At 37.0% G+C, this 19,959-nt stretch overlaps 1 protein-coding gene across 5 annotated transcripts in view; it reads left to right on the top strand.

Moving 5' to 3' along the window:
- The window catches only part of AKAP7 (A-kinase anchoring protein 7), an 87,491-nt gene that overhangs the window by 35,835 nt on the left and 31,697 nt on the right, over positions 1 to 19,959 (top strand). For 4 of the 5 annotated variants that reach the window (XR_011808374.1, XR_011808375.1, XM_072036004.1 and 1 more), the window contains exon 7: positions 2,471 to 2,615. Coding sequence is in view for 3 of the 5 variants with exons in the window: in XM_072036004.1 (XP_071892105.1) it covers positions 2,471 to 2,615 (145 nt within the window). In the remaining 2 variants the exon portion in view is untranslated. Of the gene's footprint in view, positions 1 to 2,470; positions 2,616 to 3,856; positions 4,733 to 19,959 lie in introns of those variants that run through there. The other variant, XM_072036005.1, reaches the window with a different exon arrangement.

Raw genomic sequence — 19,959 nt, 5'->3', positions numbered from 1 at the left:
AGTGCATCACAAACATAACTCACTTTGGACCATTCAATATTTGATTCACACATGACCGATCTGTTTTTGACAAGCAAGTTCCCTGCCTTGTGTGAATGCTATTATTCATTGTAGCATGCATAGGTTATCTTAATCTTTTCTTCATTTTTTTTGATGAGTATTCAAGGCTTCACATTTTGACAAGTGTTCTCCTGTCTGAAAAGGTCTTTTTTATTACTAATTGATGTCTAAATGCATTTCAGAGAGCTGTCAGCCAGAGAGCACCAACTGATGATTTAATTTCAAAATAACTTTAGTACATAGAAACCAATCTAGCCACAGAATATCATATTTTAAATAAAAATGACTGTGGAATACATGTAGTCTTCCAGTGTGATTATTTACCCTAAATGAAAAACATCCACCACTAGATGTCATCATTTCAGACATTAAGGAACTGGAAAGATGGTTTTTGACCTCTACTAAATTAGAGTTCAGGGGAAAGAGAACCAGCTGTGCAGGTCGTTACTCAAGCATAGTGCTTCTGAATTTTATCTAAGTAAAAGCTCAGTAGAAATACCACCACTGAGCACATACTGCATGTGACTAATTGTGAAGCATCACAAGAAATGATTAAATGTAATGCTGAGATGAACTGAGGTAGGGTAAGGGTATGTGCAAGGGGAAAGCATCTGTCTACTTTATGGCGCCTGGTTGAGGACCTTTCCAGTGCAGAAGGGGATAATAAAAGAAGGGGGAAGCCACAGACAGCAGCATATAGAGACACACACCTCCCTATCATACAACTGGGAGATATAGTGGGGGCAAAAACTGGTCAGTCACACTGATTGCTAGGGTTCTGAAGAGTGTAGGAATGCTTATTTCTGTAGGGTCATCTGGTCGAGGGCCTTGTCAAATGGGACAATAAGGAAAGATGTATACCGAATATATGGAGTCACAGAGCTGTCAGACAAACCCAACGGGGACAAAAACAAGAAACAAACGTTATCCGTCTCACTAATTAATGATCTATCAGGAAACTGCAGGCAAACCATACCTTTGCAACTGTTAGGGATATAAACGTGAGGGTGAGGGGTGTTTGCAGTCCCGCTGACTAGTTTGCAGGTCAGTGGGCAAACTGACGGGGCAATGAACAGTGGGGGGAGGTCAAGGAGGGACAAAGAAGGAACAGACAGAAGGGGTTGTAAAGGTGGCCAGTTACATGTAAAATGGTGCTTGTCTGACTTTAGCCCTTTGGCTGACCACCGCAGTCTGTCCTGTCTTCTTATTAAAGCCTTTTAACCAAACTCTCTTTGTGCGTAATCTCTCTCCCAATCCTGTGCATGTGCTACAAGGACAAGGTACCCAGATACTGGGGTCTGCTGTGGGTGGTTTTGGAGTCAGACTGGCTTTTTGGGCATCTCGGGCCTGGAGTGTCAGCGGCTGGAGCCAGTGGGATCTCTGTGCCAGGCGCTGGGGTGGGTGGGGGTCTGTTTGCACTCAGCCCTGTCCCTGGGGGCTGTCTGTGGCAGTGCCTTGTCTGTGGCAATGTGTGTGACCAGACATGTAAACGTCCTCAGTGCTTGTACCTGTGTCTCAGGGCCACGTGCCCAGCTTCTCTACTGTTCGCACCTGCAAAGAGGAGAGCAGCTGGCACATCCACCAGAGACCCCACATTCCCACCAGGGACCCCGCGTCTTTGGGGCACTGGGCTGGCTCCAGCATCTGGGCTGGAGGGAGCCCTGGGTGGAGGTGCTACAGATTGCTGCCATTGCTTACATCCCTTAGCACACCGTAGCAGTTTTTAAAGAGGAACTGACATTATGTTGAAGTACACTGAAGGCGAAAATATAGTTTCTACAGAGATCATCATTTTTATTGAAAACATGATGGAATGAGGAGCATTAAACTGCTAAAATACTATTATTACTGCTGATATTATGAATCATTAATATTTATCATTAGAATTGAGTCAGTCTTTTTGATAGGTAAAGTCCAGAAATATAAGTAAGTTTTTGGATTTGCTGACATAAAAAGCCTCGTGTTGGTTACACAGAAACATGTTTTCCCGTTCGGTGGTTTTAAAAACACAGAAAACTTTCCTTGACAAACATTTGAGATTCCTCTGTGTAATAACATGCCCGGTGCTGACAGAGAATTATTTCCAATTACGCGTTCCATGAAGACTCTTGCAAGCCACTTGAAGTTAAAGCAGTTATAGTGTTGTACACAGCTGTACACAGGATTGAAGAGGGATGAGTAGACAGGAGGTGTAATGACACTTCTATTTCCATGTTTAAGTTCTGCACCAGATAACTGCTTAACTGAGAAAGAAGATTTGGCACAACGTTGTTTCAGTATTCTTTTTGCATTTTGAAGCAATTTCCCATTCTAATTATAACTCTGGTTAAAACAAAAACTATAGGAATTAAATGTGAAAACTCAGTCTCCTAGCAGAATGCCTGATTGAATTTTCTATTGATATTTAAAGGTGAAAAAAATTGACTCAAGCCTATATGAAGATTTTAAAAACCAGTATTTTGGAGATGAAGTCCTTCATCGCTTAGATCTTTGCTCCATGTTGAAAAAAAAGCAACCCAATGGCTACTACTACTGTGAGTCCTCTGTTTTTCTTGGTAAGTACATCTTCATTTTCTTCCTGTATCAATCGTGCCTGTAAATTATATGCCTGAAAAGTCATTTTTTCTGCGGTGGATGTTAGGCAATTCTCTCTGCTGATTATAAAGATAGCCTGTGTGACTAAATGAGATTAGATGCAGTAGTTTTCGATTATTAAAGCTAAATGAAGTGTGTGGTTTGGCAAAGATGTGACCTTACTCAGACTGTATTCCTATAAAGAGAAAATTTCAAGGTACAACAGATTTAATGATAACTGTTCAGAGTATCATCAACACTTCAAACATTGTACAAAATACCTTGCCTAGATCATTGCAATGCTAGAAATTACATTTGTGTCCTTCTGCTTTATCTGAACAGAAGTTTCACATCCCGGTGATTATTCTAGGCTTGTCTTCTTGTTTTTGCCATTTGTATATAGCTGGCACTTCAGTTGGTGTGCATGGAAAGTCTGTGCACCGAGAGACTATGGGATAATTGCTGTATAATTAATTAACCACCTCTCCAGGGTGGTTAGCTCTCACTAGATGATAGAGGAGCTTGGAGTTGGGGTTAGTTTTATTTAGAACAAGAGTTGTAAGATTCTTCAATGAAGTAACTCAGGAATGTTGAGGATTTTTCTTAGTGCAGTCAGCCCTTTAAACCTAGGAATGTATTGTGCGATGTGTTGGGAATATCTTGAAAGATACCATTCGTTCTCCTTGGGGATCTTTAAGAAACCAGATGACATGGGAAGACAGGCAAGTAGTAATACTGCAAAATAAGAGCTTTTTTACATTAATTTTATTTTTTACTTTACTAATTTGTCTGATTCTTTATATGTGCCATGTTAGATGTTGAGTCTTAAAAGAGGTTTATAGCAAGGAATAGGTCATGGTCTCAGGAGGTCAGTTGGTATTTTTTCTTATTTGTACTGAGTACAGCTTGATTTTTATGTTTTGGGCATTTTTTTCCTGAATTTGTGTCAGAGGTTGAATGCAGTGGTGTTGGAAGACATGGGATACTGGCATTCATGACAAAAGTTCATGTGAACTCTTAACTGTTTTTTTTCCGTAAAAACAGAGATTCAGAACTCTGTTGTGCATGTTGTCAATGAGCAATAGTTCCATTTCAAAAAGAATATGGACGGTCTTAATAAATCTGAATAAATCAAAGTCTTAACTCATACTCAAGGGAAAAGAAAACATCTGTTCTTCTATGGATTCTCTGACAGGAAGAAATATAAAAAATCTTTTTACAGGGAGCCTCAACAATAAAATACTTAAAGACCATGATGCGTTTCTTCTCATATACTTTGCAACGTTTTCCAGATCTCTGCTAATAAACAGAAATATTCATAACAAAAATTCACCATAAGTCATTTCAACAAGCAATCATTCAGTGGATCTAACCTTTCCTACTCCAAAGCATACTAACCTTATTAATGAAAATATTCATGACCAAGGAATGCTTGTATCCTCAGAAAGAAAGAACAAAACATGCAATGTTAGGGAAGTTTTCCAAGACCGTTGCCATCCCAACTAGTTGAATAGAAACATCTTCACTGGAGTCTTTTCTTGTGCAGACAATTTAGTAGAAAGACACGTCTTCATCTTTGAAAACTAAGAAATCTTTAAACAGATGAAAACAAGTATTTGTTATGAAGATAACATCCTTAAGGACTAAAAAATCTTAAAAAGATGAAAACATCTATTGGTTTTGAAGATGCATCCATCCTTAAGGACAAAGAAATCTGAAAAAAAGAGGAAAACTTTACAGAAGTGCTGTGTCCATCCCCAAATTCTGCAAAACCCTTAAAGGCGTGATGAGCATAAAACAAAAGGAAAACTTCTGATCCGGACACCTTTTCTGGTAGAGCTAATTTTGATGGAAAGATCCAATTTTCTAAGGCTTGTAACTGATGGGATCAATACATTATACTCCATTTTTGCTTAGCATATACTGTTCTTTCATCATCATAAAAACTGTACCGGATTCGTGTGCCTCATCTACTGTTTTTCAGGCACTCTTCGTTCAGCACCTGAATTGTTTCATTCTTAATGCTGTGTCAAAACTAACACTGTAGTGGAGACAAAAAGCGTTAATGAGCAACTACTACCAACTCTATATTTCCGTAGTTCGGACCAGCTTTGCATAAGCACTGCTATTAAAAGGTGGTGCTGCTTCCAGGACTCCATGTGGGGCTTTGGTGACAGCTTGCTTTGTGTCTTGTGGTGCCTTGCTCCTCCTTGTGGTCCCCCTTGTGGTCCTTGTTCCTACAGCATTACTGGTGGGATATTAGTGTTTTTCAGAGGACTGTTTTGAGGATTTATTATTAAATACTTATACAAGACTTACAGCATTTCAGGCACTTTGTAAATGCTGAATATTATTTCCTGTTAATGTTTTTGTTTGCACTTAGGCCCCCTTTATTTAGAAGAGGTATGCTGTTAAAAAACAAATAGAAAGTAGTTACCTGCAGTACAGAGGAAAAAAAAATGTAGGATGGCTGTTTAAATTTGTGACAATATTGCAAAATCCAGATCAGTCAAAACCAAAAAGAGATTTATTTATACACCTCTCTCTCTGTATATAATATTTATTGCCTTGTGTTATGTATGTCCCATATTTATATCTCTGTGTGTATATATATATATATATATATATATATGATGTCTTCTGTACACATTTGTACATTCAGTTAGGTATTTGTGTGCATCCAAATGCTTAGAGAAATTACAAGATGATTTAACATAGTATATATTTTTTAATTTGGATGAAATTATGGCTCAGCTATTCACAAATACACTTGTTTTAGAATCTGTATCTGATTAATGAATTTGGCAAATAACTCATTACAAATAAAGATGTTTAGTAGTATATTTGGTAGATATTAACAATGTGTTTTCGAAACATTTGTTTAAATCTCTCTTCTTGAACTTTTCTTGTTACTGACATTTCAGAATGCTAAAATGAGATAGTCTTTCATCTGTCTTTTGAGTCCCATTAAATGGTTGGTAACAGCAGTCAATCAACTGGTATTCAAAGCAAGAATCAGATGCTTGTTTGGCTTTAACTGAGTGGTGTTGTGACAATGCCTAAACAATTTATGGGAACTGTCATCTTCACAGTCTGAGCAAAATTCTCTGAATTATTTTTACATTAGTACTACATCTGGCTTTCTCAAGCCAAGAATATTTGAATAGATGTGCTTCACCGACACCACATTAAGAAAGTGTAGCTTTATTATCCTCGCCTCCCTCAACCTTATATGAATGTGGATGCATCTTGCTAAAATGTACATGTATGCATCTTGTTTTTTTGGTTTTGAATACATTAATATATACTTATCTAAAGCCAAAAGGAGAGGGAAAACACCTATATTGGAACAGAGTTTAAATGACTTCTAGTTTAATTTCAGAGAAGGAGAATTGATTTTTTTTTTAAAAACAAAACAAAACAATATATAAAATATTTTAAAATGTTACATGAACAGGGGTTTTAGTAACTATAGGTAATTAGGGCTTTAAAATAAACATGGGAAGAGTTAACCCAGTTTTATTAATACATCAGAAACAATAGAATTTGAAAATTACTTTATACAGACAAGAGCTGTAGCCAGCTCTGGTTCTTTCTACATGCACATGGCACTCAAGCACTTGTATTTTTTTTCCTTGAAGTGCAGAGAAAATGTAACATCAGTATTTACTTTTACCTAGAGTTTGGGCCACATTTCAGGGTTATGCATCTAATACGATGAAAAGATCTAAAAAGGGATCAGATGTAATGCTAGAAGAGAAACAGAAATCCATGCACAATGAAGAACTATGTACTACCATTGCTAAGTGCCACAACACCTATCAGCTTGGTAGCTAGACATTTTAAAAACATGTTTAAAAGTATAGGAAGCACAAAAGCTCAATATAGATAAAGACAGAGGTGAAACACCTGCTGAGCTGCAACAATAGGCACAGCAGGTAAATAAGCTTTGACAGTATGTTACAGAGAAACATCCACTATCTTCAGCAGAGCCTACAGACATCTGCACCAGAAGATTTCTCTCCATCTGCATGTCAGCCCCACAGGGTATGTATTCAGCAGTTAAAATTTGACTTGACAGTGACAATAGGGAGAAGCTTCATTCTCAAAGCAGAGATCAGTTTATTCTTTAAAGCAAATAAATCAGCAAGCTGACAAAAAGTCCTTCAGACCACCCACCTCATGGCAGCTGTTGTATGTCACCTTGAATCCCAAATAGCAGTGAATGCTAGAATATGTTGAGCTTCTCAATATATACGCTTTCACCTGAATGATGAATGAGTTCTTTATGTCACAGTAAAGATGTTCAGTAGACCCTCAAAGGGAACATTATGTACATCTTCTTATGTTAAACATGCCTTTGACATTATGTACCCCTCTTAAATATTTTCTGGATCCATGTATTAAGATTTTTATACAAATCTGTTTTAAAGAAACTGTGTTTATAGTAATATAATGTAAAATCAAATCATATGCACATTAAGGAAAGTTGTCAGATGCTAAGCTGTATTCAGCCTGTAAACTGTGTTAAGTTTCTCCTGCATGGCTGGTACGGAGAAGGTTAAATATGAGACTTCCCATGTGCTATATCTCAGGAAGGAAATCTTCAGCAAAAGTCTGTTCCTTAGTGGAAAGCACCAAGCAGGACACTCTTACTTTCTCTCCAGCCAGAAGACCTACCTCTGGGCTGTGTGCCAGGTTGGAGGTTGAAGTGCTATTATGGTTCTCCTTAATCCTTGCAATCTAGCAGTAGCAATCTAGAAATCAAAATACCAGACCACAAACATCTAATTTATCTGAATAAAAGCATAAGAATATGGTAGAAATTAATGTTTCTTGCTCCTCAAAAAATTCCTCATACAGATGGGTATTAAGTAGCAGAACATTGATGTGTCAGTCTACATTTCTATGGAGCTATGTACAAGTTAGGTCTAACTTTGTAATCCAGGAACCTTCTGAAAGTCTCTCTGAAATGGGAGACACCTGCAGACAGACATTCATCCCATCCTAAAATATGCGTGTATGACAGGCAAGATCTAAGTAGTGTCTAAGATAGGCAAGATTAGAATCTCAGATATATTACATGAACAGTTGTTAATATTTGTTAATTAGTTTGCTTGTTAATTTTTTATATAGAAATGCGTAGATTCTCAACGAAAGGATGCATTATATTTGGAAGCTTCATGTTTCTGAGGTAGGGCAATAACCATATGAATGGAATGTGGTACAAGCAAAATATATTTTTGCAGATCTCTGCTGTTAGGCCATCTGAGTCATTTAAGTAACTTTTTAATAGCCTTGATTTAGGATTTAGTGTTGCAGTTTATGCTTCCACATTACATTTTATGGTTCCAGCCAGGCAGCTAGTCAACCCTCCTGTCTCAAACAAGGAACAAGATGCTCCTGCTGGCAGCTTATAGAAGAGCTCTCTATTTTGTGGATAAACTTGCCAGGAATAGATTTTGGGAATACTGACCAAGAAGAAAGGAATTACAAAGGAGGAAACACATCTGTACTGGATACAGGAAATAGATATGATAACATCACTTTTTGAACTCAAAGTAATACTGAAAAGAAATAGTAGACTTAAAATGAAAGAATTGGTGGCCAATGGACAGCTGGGAGAGATTGTCAACATACCTTGGTTTGCTGTTTTAAAAAAATGCGGTGTCATGCAAGAAGGATGGTGATACCTCACCTTCATCATCAAGGAAGAAATGAATTCAAATACAGTGTGCAATATGAATTCTTCCCAATTTGTCTGACATCTTTTTAAAGCAGCACTGGCTCAAATGAAAAGGAAGACTGGCATTTGTCTGCTTTACATACTGTCCTACTTCCCTGTCTACAGATGGTTTGACCTGACTGTGACTGATCTTACTTGTGTAGCAATTAAACATTTTCTCACATAAGAAGCAGCAGTAGTAATGAAGTAAATGCTATTTTGATCATCCAGATTCTACATGCTCCAAAAATATGCTTCTCTCATGTTTCTTTTGCTATCCATGCCTGCATGGCATTGAATTACTTCTAAAATGAATCATTCTTTGAACTTATCTGATATCTGTTCTTATTTCTGCTTCTTCTGTAAATTCCAAATATGCCTGTTAAATTCACTTCTTAATTTTTCTTTTCGTGATAATGTGTTTATAGGCTAGCTTCTAACTTCTCTACTCTATTAGGCTGTGATTAACCACTCTTGCGTTTCTTGCATATCTATGACAATCATCCTAAATTTTAATTAAAAACGATAGTCATACTGCTTACGGATAAAATGTCTTGGGCAGCTTACCAGGGGCTAATTCTTAACATTTGTAATTAGCAATTCATTCACTGTTTGTGATGAGTTCTTCCACAGCCACTGCAATTTCGTGCATATAGTATGCTAAATAACTCTTTGCCTTACATAAAAAGCAACAGGTATTGTGGGTTAATCTGTAGTCTTTCCCCAAAGCACTAATTCTTAAGAGCATCATGTGGTCTAATACTGACTCATAAAAGTGATCCTTAAAACACGGCAGAGAAACACTCATATTTTAGTTTATAGTGTAGAAGTCAGACTCTCTTTAAGGTGGATAGAAAATGGTGATCCAGTGGTTTCATACACAAATCAACTATCTTGTATTGACTTCTGAGGATAGAGTGGTCCCCTATTCCTTCATTCTCTCTGGTCTTACATTAAAAATTGATAGATGTTCTCTTTAGCTCTAGTGATACAGCTCATCTTGTATCAGTACACTGGGCAGTTTCTTCTGTACTTGGTAATTTTGTTATTGAAACATTAACCATCGGTACAGTATTTTTCTTCATGATAGAGCATTTTTATTTTAGTTTTTTAATACCAGTTTAATAATACCATTATAACTTAGAAGTTACAATGGCAAATTCTGTGTAGATCCAAAGGAGAACAAGTTGATTGAAGTTAAAATAACCAATGTAAATATGACTTGAAAGTGGAAATTTTCATTTCATAGTAATATTCAGTTGTTTTGAGGGCAACTTCTAATATCCACGACTTTGAGCTTTAATGTTGGCAAATGTGTTAGAAGCTTTTCATTGGAAAGTGACAATGAATTTTAAAGAAAGAAGCATGCTTTGTATTCAATCATGCATCTCTTAATACTGATGGTAAGGAAAACTTTCTCATCACCTTCCGTGATTGCAATTTATGATTCAGTGATTATGGGGTAGGTATTATTTGCTTTGTACAAGGTAGTTTTTGCATTTTTCTTTTAAGAATACCATATTATAATTAGAGGGCTATTTAAAGACTAAATGCTGATATTTATCTTTTTATTTTTCAGCAAAAAGATGTTTGAAGTAGTGATGTGTTTTCATGCCAGTGCTGTTATCAATAGTTGAAACTAAATGAAAATGTTTTCCACAAATGACTTTCAAAAATAAGTGCAGACAGTGGGATAAAATTGGTGAAGTAAATCTGAAGGAAAACACAAAAGCGTATTTCAGATCAGTAAGAATGTGACTTGTGAGTGAAAATTTTGTCAGCTATATAAAACAAACATTGATTTTTTTGCTTGTGCTGTAAAGTACAATTTAATATCATCCAGCATCTTTTTTTGGTGCATTAAGTATTTCTGCTTGAAAGACATTTTTCCTCAAGCAGACTTTGGCTTCCAAACAAGTAATTTATTCCTAATTTTAATATATTTAAAATACTTTGAAAATAAGTAACGCATGAATGTCAAGATATGTTCATTGCATATATTAAAAAAAAAGACTGCTAAAGTGGTGAGGAGCATATTAAATATTTGATATTCGTTCATTGAATAGATCAGTAGAACTTAATTATTTTTTATTATTAAAATTTTCCAAGCTAGGATGTTGCTCTTCTTGATACTTATTTTATGCATACTCTATTTTATTGTCGTAACATCAAAAGGAAGCTATGTTTGATTTACCATAATTAAATTAAGCTCTTCTGCAGTACTCGTGAGAAGTGTTTTTCAGTAGTTCAAAGGACATGGACAGAAAGGAAAAACATTATTCCATTGTTATAATGTCAGTATTTTTCAGTTGTTGATGGTTTATATAGATCTGAAGAGTTTACACAGTGTGCAGCATTATTACATGGAAAGATTCTGCTATGCTTGCTCTAAAATAAAACATGGTTACAGATCAGTCCAGATCAGTACTTCAGGATAATACAAGCCATGACATAAAAGTTTAGTTGTTAAGTAAAAGTGCTTTGTTTTGCTTATTACTACAATTCACATTTGTCTTTTCAGAACACTACTCAGCAATGAATAGACACAGATGATAGTTTCATTTCCAGCACTTTCATATTTTAGACTGTATTAAAAATATTTTTGAAGCCCCTAAAATTAATAATAAAAAAAACCAAACAAACAACAAACAAACAGTTTCTTTCCAGTGGAGATAATTTCAAGATAAAATGTGACTGGTTTTAAAGAAGTTATAGGTTAGTGTGGTGTATAGCATCATTTTTTAATTCCTAGAAAGCAGCAATGCACTGTTTCTTACGGAAGCAGCAGACTGTAACAGCACTTTCCGTTGCAAGATCACAGCAATCACAAGCTGAAACATACCACTATAGTCTTAAGAGTAGTCTGCCAAATTATGTGAAGTTTTAATCTGTTCTCAAACCCATCAGAAAGAACAATCACAGACCCTGCAGAATGCATAGTACATTTGTATCAAACATTTAAGATCTGAGTAATGACAGGAGTGAAATCTGAAACATCCGGCTTTATAGGAGAGTTACACAGATCTGTTGGATATGAATGGCTGGAGGCTGTTAGTCATGCACCACAGAGAATTTCTGGGAAGGAGCAACATAAACATCGCTTTGTTGTACACAGAATGGTTTGGGTTGGAAGGGACCTTACAGACCATCCTGTTCCACCCCCCTGCCATGGGTAGGGACACCTCCCACCAGAACAGGCTGCCCAAAGCCCCATCCAGCCTGGCCTTGAACACCTCCAGGGATGGGGCACGCACAGCTCCTCCGGGCAGCCTGTGCCAGTGCCTCAGAGTAAAGAATTTCATCCTAATGCCTAATCTAAATCTAGCCCTTTTTAGTTTAAAGCCATTGTCCCTTGTTCTATCACTGCACCCCCCTGACAGAGTCCCTCCCGATCTTTCCTGTAGGCCCCCTTTAGGCACTGGAAGGCCACTGCAATGTCTCCCCTGGGCCTTTTCTTCTCTAGGCTGAGCAACCCCAACTCTCTCAGCCTGTCTTCGCAATGCGTAAGAAATAACTTTACACAGCCTTTCATGCTTTGTGAACTTGCCTCATCTGTACCACTGCAAGATTAAATGAGTTAACCACTGAAGACATAAGCTATCTGATTTCACTTGAGTGGTTTTAGGTGCTCTGCTTGCATTTGCTGTGCAACAGAGAAAGAACAAGATCAAGAGAGATGACAGTGCCTCAAGACGTCCTTCCTGCCTCTCAAGTGCTGTGGACCTTGGACTGATGCTATAGTGTTTAACTACATACTAATTTGTACACAAGTGTCCATAGCTCAAGGGACTTAGGTGACCAAAGATGTGGTACCAGGCCTAGGTCAAACATGCATACATACTTACAGCCACCTAAAGTTAGGCTTCCAATTTTTTATATTCCTAACCATGTCTACACGGTATTTTCCGAGTCAGTGTGAATTCACACTGCTTGCATTGTGAGCAGGTCGTCTGGGTGAGCGAGGTTGGCACAGCGCTGAGCGTGACAGCGTGAGGTGGCACCACAGGGTCTGTTCACCTGAGTCTGCCTCATCTCTGAGTACAGGAAGGGTGAGCTCCTCCTGTCCTCTCTGAAGGGCATGGTTTTATTTTATCTTAGGTAAATACCTTGATTTCTGAAGTGCTGAGGCACTCCAGTTGAGCCTCTGGCTCAATAAGCTTTAATAATCTACGCTGTAACTTTGTGTTTTACAAAAAGCAGATTTGTTTTAAAGAGTTCAGACTAACCGTGCACAGCCTACCAATTACAGCAAAAAGTAATTTCTGACCGAAGACTGTTTAAATAACCTTCTAAGTTCGAAATGACTTATTTAGGGAAACAGTGGAAATGCATTTTAATACCTAGTCACTGTTTCCATAGCTTGTTAATTTTTTAAAAATGTTTAAGTTGTTTTGAATCAGAAACCCTAGATACTGAACTTCATAGCTTTAATCAAGAGAATAAACAAAAGGCTTCTTTACACATAAAACTGTTCCTCATTAAATACACTTGGAAAGTGGGTCAAGCTGAACAGGAACAAAGCACTCTTATTCCAAAGTAAGAGTGTTCACATATGGAATTATTCAGAAATGGCTCCTAGTACTTTAAAATTCCCAACCATTGTTAATCTATTTTGTCCATTTTCAGGATGGAACCTTTGCTTTTTATAGATTTTTTTTTTTTTTTTTCAAGAGAGATATAACCATGCTTTGGTGAACAAATATACTAGGAAGAGTTAATATAATATTAAAGAACAAAACAAAATGACATGATTGTTAAGATATGACAATATAAACACACGAAAGCAAGTGAAAGCAATAATTACTTTACATGGCAAGTATAGCTGTTTCTCGTGGATATACTCTCTTAGAAGCATACACTGAATTCTTTGTGATCTTTATTACTGATGAATTCTGTTTTCTGTAGTTTGTAACTTCCTTTCCTGACGTTACCCAAGACGTATAGATGCTAATCTCCAGATCTCTCAGTTACCATCCATAATCTGGCTTAGCTATTTGCATCATGTTTTGCATCATTTGCATCGTCCAGTTGTTCTGCAGTTATCTAGTCAGAGCTTCTCATGTATATTTTTTCTTTTGAGAAATACAGAGAACACCTCGATAAACTTAATAATTCACTGTCTGTATTGGTTTGAGTGTACTTAGGCTAGATATATTCTTGGGATAGTTATATTAATTATGAAGATCATACAGGTATACTGTTTTCTAAATGGTATTTAAAATATCATACTACAATTCCCTCTGTATAAGTATGACAAACATATTTCAATGTAAACCTCACTTCATAATTTGAAATACAGGTATGTAAATACTAATGCCTTACTATTTTTAAATTTGTAAATACTTTCCTGATAAAGAGACATCTGTATTTTCACTGCTTTTCTGTATTATTGGGCTTTAATTTTTGACGTATATTACCAATTTACAGAATGATGCTGCAATTATTGAAGTTGTTTATGAGGAGAAAGGGCTAAGAGTTTTTAAAACTTGAGTTATTTCTGATTTTTCATCTGTCCTTTCAATTCTAAACTCTCCAATCACTTTCAGTTCTTTTTTTTCCACATCATTTTGGGACTTCAGGGCTAGCGGTGCTGAGACATACATAATGAAATTCTAAAGAAAAAAGAATATTTTGGGAAAATTCTGTGTTTTAGGATAGATTTCAAGGTAACAGTTAAAGTGGAGTGCAACAGTCAAGTACAAAATATTTCTGAAAGATGAGATGCTACTTAGTATTCCTTTTGTCTAGAGTCTAGATGAGTTGTAACTCTTAAACACATAGAATTAGTCAGCTGTTTAATAAATTCACCTTTTGTAACTGTAGCTATTCTATTTTTTTTTATTTATTTGAACACTTCAGTCTTTATTGATTAATGTAACGGCAGAATCGGCAAGGGTTTGTATTCTGTCACACACATACGTTTTTCAATGTAAATTTACATAGAGGCACACAAATTCAAATGTAATGGTCTACCAGCGCAATTATATTAAAAATGTTGTGCTGTTAGTGCAATTGTAGTAACAATTCTCTCTACAGACTCTCTCGTAGAGTCTAAGGCTCCCTAGAGTCTAAGGGCTGTTCTCTAAACAAATTTGTACTACTAGTCCAGTCTTTTTTGTCTGCCTGACTGAAAAGTGCATTTGATAGGTGTATCACGTTGAATAAATACATTTTGCACAGTCTTTGACTAGGATTGTTATCACCTTGACATATATCAAAGCTGCTGCCTTCCAGTTGCAAAGTACAGATTCCCCACTATGCATAGGTTTTGCACTGAGTACAGCCCAGATGTTCTTTTTCGCATGTGTTAGTACGTGATTCATTGAAATGTTCTTTTACTTGGAAACAGCTAGGAAAGTCTCCTACACTGACGTGTTTAGGAATGTCCATTTAAAGGAGCATCTTTAATTATTGCATGTTATTATCTTTTGTATGTGATCTTATTTTTCCAGCTATGAAAATAGCTTTTTCAAACTATTGCATCCTTACATAAAAGCTTCATTAGCACATAAATGAAAAGTTCATGTTCAGCATTATAATTAAAATAAATATATAAATCCCATTTTATCAACTTGGGTAGAACAGCAATTTAAAAATAAAAGCAAATACCTAAGGTGTATAACCACTGATTTCCGCTACATAGTTTTTGTTGCCAAGGATGAAAACAAATCTCTCTTTGCCTTCTCTAGGAGGTAAATGCAGTTTTAGTTTGTACAGTACACAAAAAATACAGAATAAAAGAAACCATTTTACTTCTTTTAAAGACTGTTTGTACGTGACTTCATTTTGTAAAAAAATATTTTCAATACGTTGAGGAAGGGAGAAAGAATTTGTTATTTCACATAACAGGTATTGTATCATCTCCTTGTTCTGACTGCAAATGCTGAATCCCATTCCTTTTTTGAAAACGTTTATAAATACCACCGTGTCCTTGGAGTGAAGAAATGTGTAGGAATGTTCACTCATTTACTTGTTTGTACAGGGATCTCAGTCAGAAACCCCAGTTCTTGAATTCTGTTTTTTTAAGAATTAAAATATTTTTCTCAAAATGCTTTAATTTTTATACAAATAGAGCAGGTGTTCATATATGAAACTAAAATTCTAGAATGCACTTTCCTCATAAATCTTAAAACCAGATTCAAAAACAATAAGCATGTTTCTACATGAAGATACAAGAAATTTTTACAGGTGTGGTGCCAGATGAGGTTTTTTGAGAATCTTCTAGTAAATCACTCCTAGCTTGGGGCTTACTTTTGACTCCATTGATTTCTCTTTTCAGATTGCGATCTTTCTGTATTACCAGCCTGATATTAATTAGATAACACTTCTGCATCATTTGGTAGAGATATGATAGAAAATCTTAATGGACAAGTGCTGCTTAACTTGTTCTTTCCTTTTTACTTTCTCCAGGTATAAATAGCATTCAGATTAATTGTTGTCAACATGCTTACATGTAATGATTTACAGAATAAATTACAGAATTGAATTTGTTTGAAAATATATGTATTTTGATTTTAAATCTGTCAGTACATTCTGTTAACACTTGAGTCTCTCGGGTAAGTAGTGTAATTAGGTTTACATTATTTTAATGAACTCTAATGTTTTATCTCATCTCCAATGGAAAACAGAAAACCAAGTGTAACTATTTGTTTCATGCAGTATTAAACTGAGGCTGATGATCTGTAGCAAAGGAATGGCTGGATTCCAGCAGAAGTTTCTCTTAACATTGGAGCAGGGCATCATTTTTGTTACACAAGTTTTTCTGTGAAGAGTATATGGGACGAATAAACCAAAAAGAGTTCAAAGGAGGGCCACCAAGGTGATGAAGGGCCTGGAGCACCCCTCATGTGAGGAAAGGCTGAGAGAGCTGGGACTGTTCAGCCTAGAGAAGAGGAGGCTCAGGAGGAATCTTATCAATGCCTATAAATACCTCAAGGGAGGATGCAGAGGATGGGGCCAGGCTCTTTTGTGTGGTTCCCAGTGGCAGGACAAGAGGCTGTGGTCACAAACTGGAACACAGGAGGTTCAGTCTGAGCACCAGGCAGCGCTTTCCTGTGAGGGTAACAGAGCAGTGGCACAAGTTGCCCAGAGAGGCTGTGGAGTCTCCTCCTTGGAGATCTTCCAAAGCCACCTGAACATGGTCCTGGGCACCCTGCTCTGGGTGTCTGTGCTTGGCAGGGCTTGGACCAGATGGCCTCCAGAGGACCCCTCCAGCCTCAGCCACTCTGTGATTCTGTCGTAACAGGAATCTGTATATGGCCAACCAAAAGGAGTTCCTTTCACAGCCATCTCAGAAACCAAAGCTATCTGTCATTCCCAATGCTCCTTTACTTTCTCTTGAGAGTGAGTTTTCAGCTTTGGTCGGTCTCAAGGAAGCCTTACAGCAGACTACCATAAGAAATGAGTCGGTGTTAACTGGCTGTCTGGATCTTTTAGTAGAGACTATCCAGCACATTTCTTTGTGGTAGTGAATCCACTGGATTCACACATAGGCAGTATGGCAGTGTTGTACTCATTGCTTAACATAAAGCAAACAGTTATCCAACTTCCAATTCTTTGGCAAAGTGTTTAGGATGTGTTGGTAGACCATACACTTAGGGGTCACCTGCAAATGAGAAATTCACTTTTCAGTAGACTTCCTGCAAAGATCTAGTAGTAATGAATGCATATTTTGCACCTGCTTGTGAGAGCAGATATTTTAATTCCATGCTGTTTTCCCCTCCCTTTTCATAGTTTTAAATAAAAGAGGGAGAAAAAGTCATAAAAGGAAAGCAACAGCTTTTAAAATTATACACAACAGATGACTGCTGAAATAATGTTTAAAATGTTCTAAAATATGTGGGCTAGATATTGAAATATTGTCTATTGCCCCATTTCTGTCTTTTTAGAAAGGACTGGGAGTAAAGTTGTTCCCGGAATAGGTTTGATTTCACTGCTGTACTCAGGGTAGAGTTTTGTGTATTGGCCACCTGCGGAAGATTGTACTCCAAGTACCAGTTTTAGCTGGTATAGATTTGGGCTTAACTTTGTAGATACTGCCTGAAGTTACATTATGCCTCCAGATGGGAGCTCCAGAGCTGTACATAAATCAGATAAAAACAATTCAGGAAAGCAGCCTGAAGTCTCCATATGCGATTTCTCTTGAAAAATCTACATGGAGACTGCTGAATTTCTGAAAAAAAATAGCTGCTGAAGCTGTATGATGTATAAAGCCAGGGATGGTTCCATAATCCAATCTCAGCTCATTTACAGCATGGCCTCTAAGCCTGCTTGGCTCTTCGTGGAGCTGAGTGAATTTAGGCAGTCTGAAAGGACAGTGCTCCTGTGGAACCCCACAGGTGCGTGGTACCGGCGTGGCACAAGGACATCTCACCTGCAGGCAGTGGTCAAAGCCTTGCCAATGGCGGACAATTAATTGCTGGGAAGACTAAGCTGCTTTCTCATCTCATCGGAGTAGAGGACACTGCAATTCCTCTGGGCATCAATTCTTGTTGTCAGACTCCCTTCCTGCAAGTTCTGTATGTGTGCACCAGTGAGGCACCTGAAACTGAGGATTTTCTGTACTGAATTCAGTCACTGGTCATGGCATCCCTCTTTCTTCACAGACCTTCATCCCACTGTGTTTTGAAGGCCTGTTGGCTGTGAAAAAAAAAAGATATATATGTATTTAAGGATATATTCAGATCTTGAGATTTCATTTCTGGACAGTTACAAGGTGAAATGTGTTAGATATTTCAAAGGAGGGGGAATCAAGGGTTAATCTCTTTCTTTCAGAATATGTTTTCCTTTACAGTCTAAACAAACAGATTGGTTGAGGTGTGTTCCTTGCTTAGTAGTACAGGTTACTAAGTTAATTGACAGTGCACAGGTAGATTTCAGTGAACCATATTAAGGTGCAGAAGCCAAGCAAGTGGTATCAGCTGACAACATCAAAACCTCATTGTATGAACTGCGGGGTTTTTTAATACATTTTACATGGATTGCTTTGGTGACTTGGTGCTGCTTCCCTGTTTTTCCTCCCATGAATCACGAAAAGCCTTTGATACAATCTTGAGAACATAGCTCTTATCAGAGTAACTATCATTGGTCTCTTCATTTCTGTTCTCTAGAGCTAAGTGTTATTAGTTGCACTGCACCAAACACCACATTTTCACTGACGTACAGGAAAAATATAGCAAAAGGTTGAAAAATGACCTAAAATGCTGCGTCTTTGTTCTCTCTAGAAAGTTGGCAGAAATAACATATTAGTAGTGATTTCCACAACTTCTAAGAGCATAGTGCAGCTGTCTATTCAACATTGACTTCTTCTTCCAACTGCAAAAATACACATTTAAGGAGTCTTCTCCTGTTGCACTGTCAAGTACCTTTTGAATTACTGAAAATTTTACGGACAGTATTACATTAAATCTCAACCCCATGCTGTCTTACATTCTTACCAGCTGCTTTAACAAGGGAGAGCAAATGAGCTTTGTAATATTCTCAGAAAATTAACACATCTTTGCTTTGGAGCTCGAAATGTAGGAGACTAGGAAGAAGTTGCAATACACACGGGTGTTGCAACAGGAATGGAGTGGGGGCTGAAATCATGGCTGTTCTGTGCAACCTTAGCAAGCCAGCTAAGTTTTGGGCTTATTCAGTGAGCCTATTTAAGTGTGTTCCAAATCCCAGAAGAATTCTTCATAGAAGAGCAGTAATGAATAGCAAGCAATGCAACAGCAATAGGATGCTAGCACTGAACAGAATGACAAGGGTCAGAGATACTAAAAGGGGGTTGAATACACAAAACTGTTGTGCAATGTCAGCATTTTATTTTCTCCTTTCTTCACAAACTTTGAAGGGAAAAAAATTAGTACTTGATATTTAAATTTATTTTTTTTTCGGTTTGCGTGTTCTAGTGGAAAATGCATTCTGATTTTTTTTTGACACGACTTGTTCTTCTAGGCTGAGCACAGTAGTGTTCCAGAAGCCAACTTTTAACATTTTGTGATTGGTAATATATGCACATTGCAAAAAATATCTCACTGTTCATGTTGCATTTTATTTTTAATATAAGAGGTTGGCATGTTCGAACGGAGTTGAATGGAAATATGGTAAGTACTGGCAATTTGGTAGCCAGGTTTTCCTGTTCATTAAAATAAGCATTTAAAAAGGCTAAATGTAATCAGGAAAGTAAAGTAAATATTCAGAATAATATTAGGGGGAAAAAAAAAGTCCTCTTAAAAATGCAAACAACGTAGAGATAATCTGTTGGAAATGAAAGTATCAATTCAGATATATGAACATAGTCATTAGCATCTTTCTACTGATTTTTTTTCCTTGTTTCATTTCCATACACATAAAAAAAAAAATCCGCTATTTTACTATATAAGTTAAATGTAAAGGAACAGTTTTACTTTCTCCTTAGAACTTTTTTAGTATCCTCACAGTCAGGTTAACTCTCAGTAAACCATTAGCGGACAGCAATGGCTGTCTCCAACTACTTGCAGCATTGTGAGATTGCCATGCTAGGAACATAACTCTTTTCAAGCCTCATTATCCTCAACTGTTCAAATCACCTTTGACATTTTAGAAGGAAAAAGTATATAAGTACCAGCATTTTT

Source organism: Anas platyrhynchos, chromosome 3 (assembly GCF_047663525.1).
Source record: "Anas platyrhynchos isolate ZD024472 breed Pekin duck chromosome 3, IASCAAS_PekinDuck_T2T, whole genome shotgun sequence".
Lineage (NCBI taxonomy): Eukaryota > Metazoa > Chordata > Aves > Anseriformes > Anatidae > Anas > Anas platyrhynchos.
The sequence above is the reverse complement of the archived record's forward strand: the minus strand, read 5'-3'. Positions and strand labels throughout refer to the sequence as shown.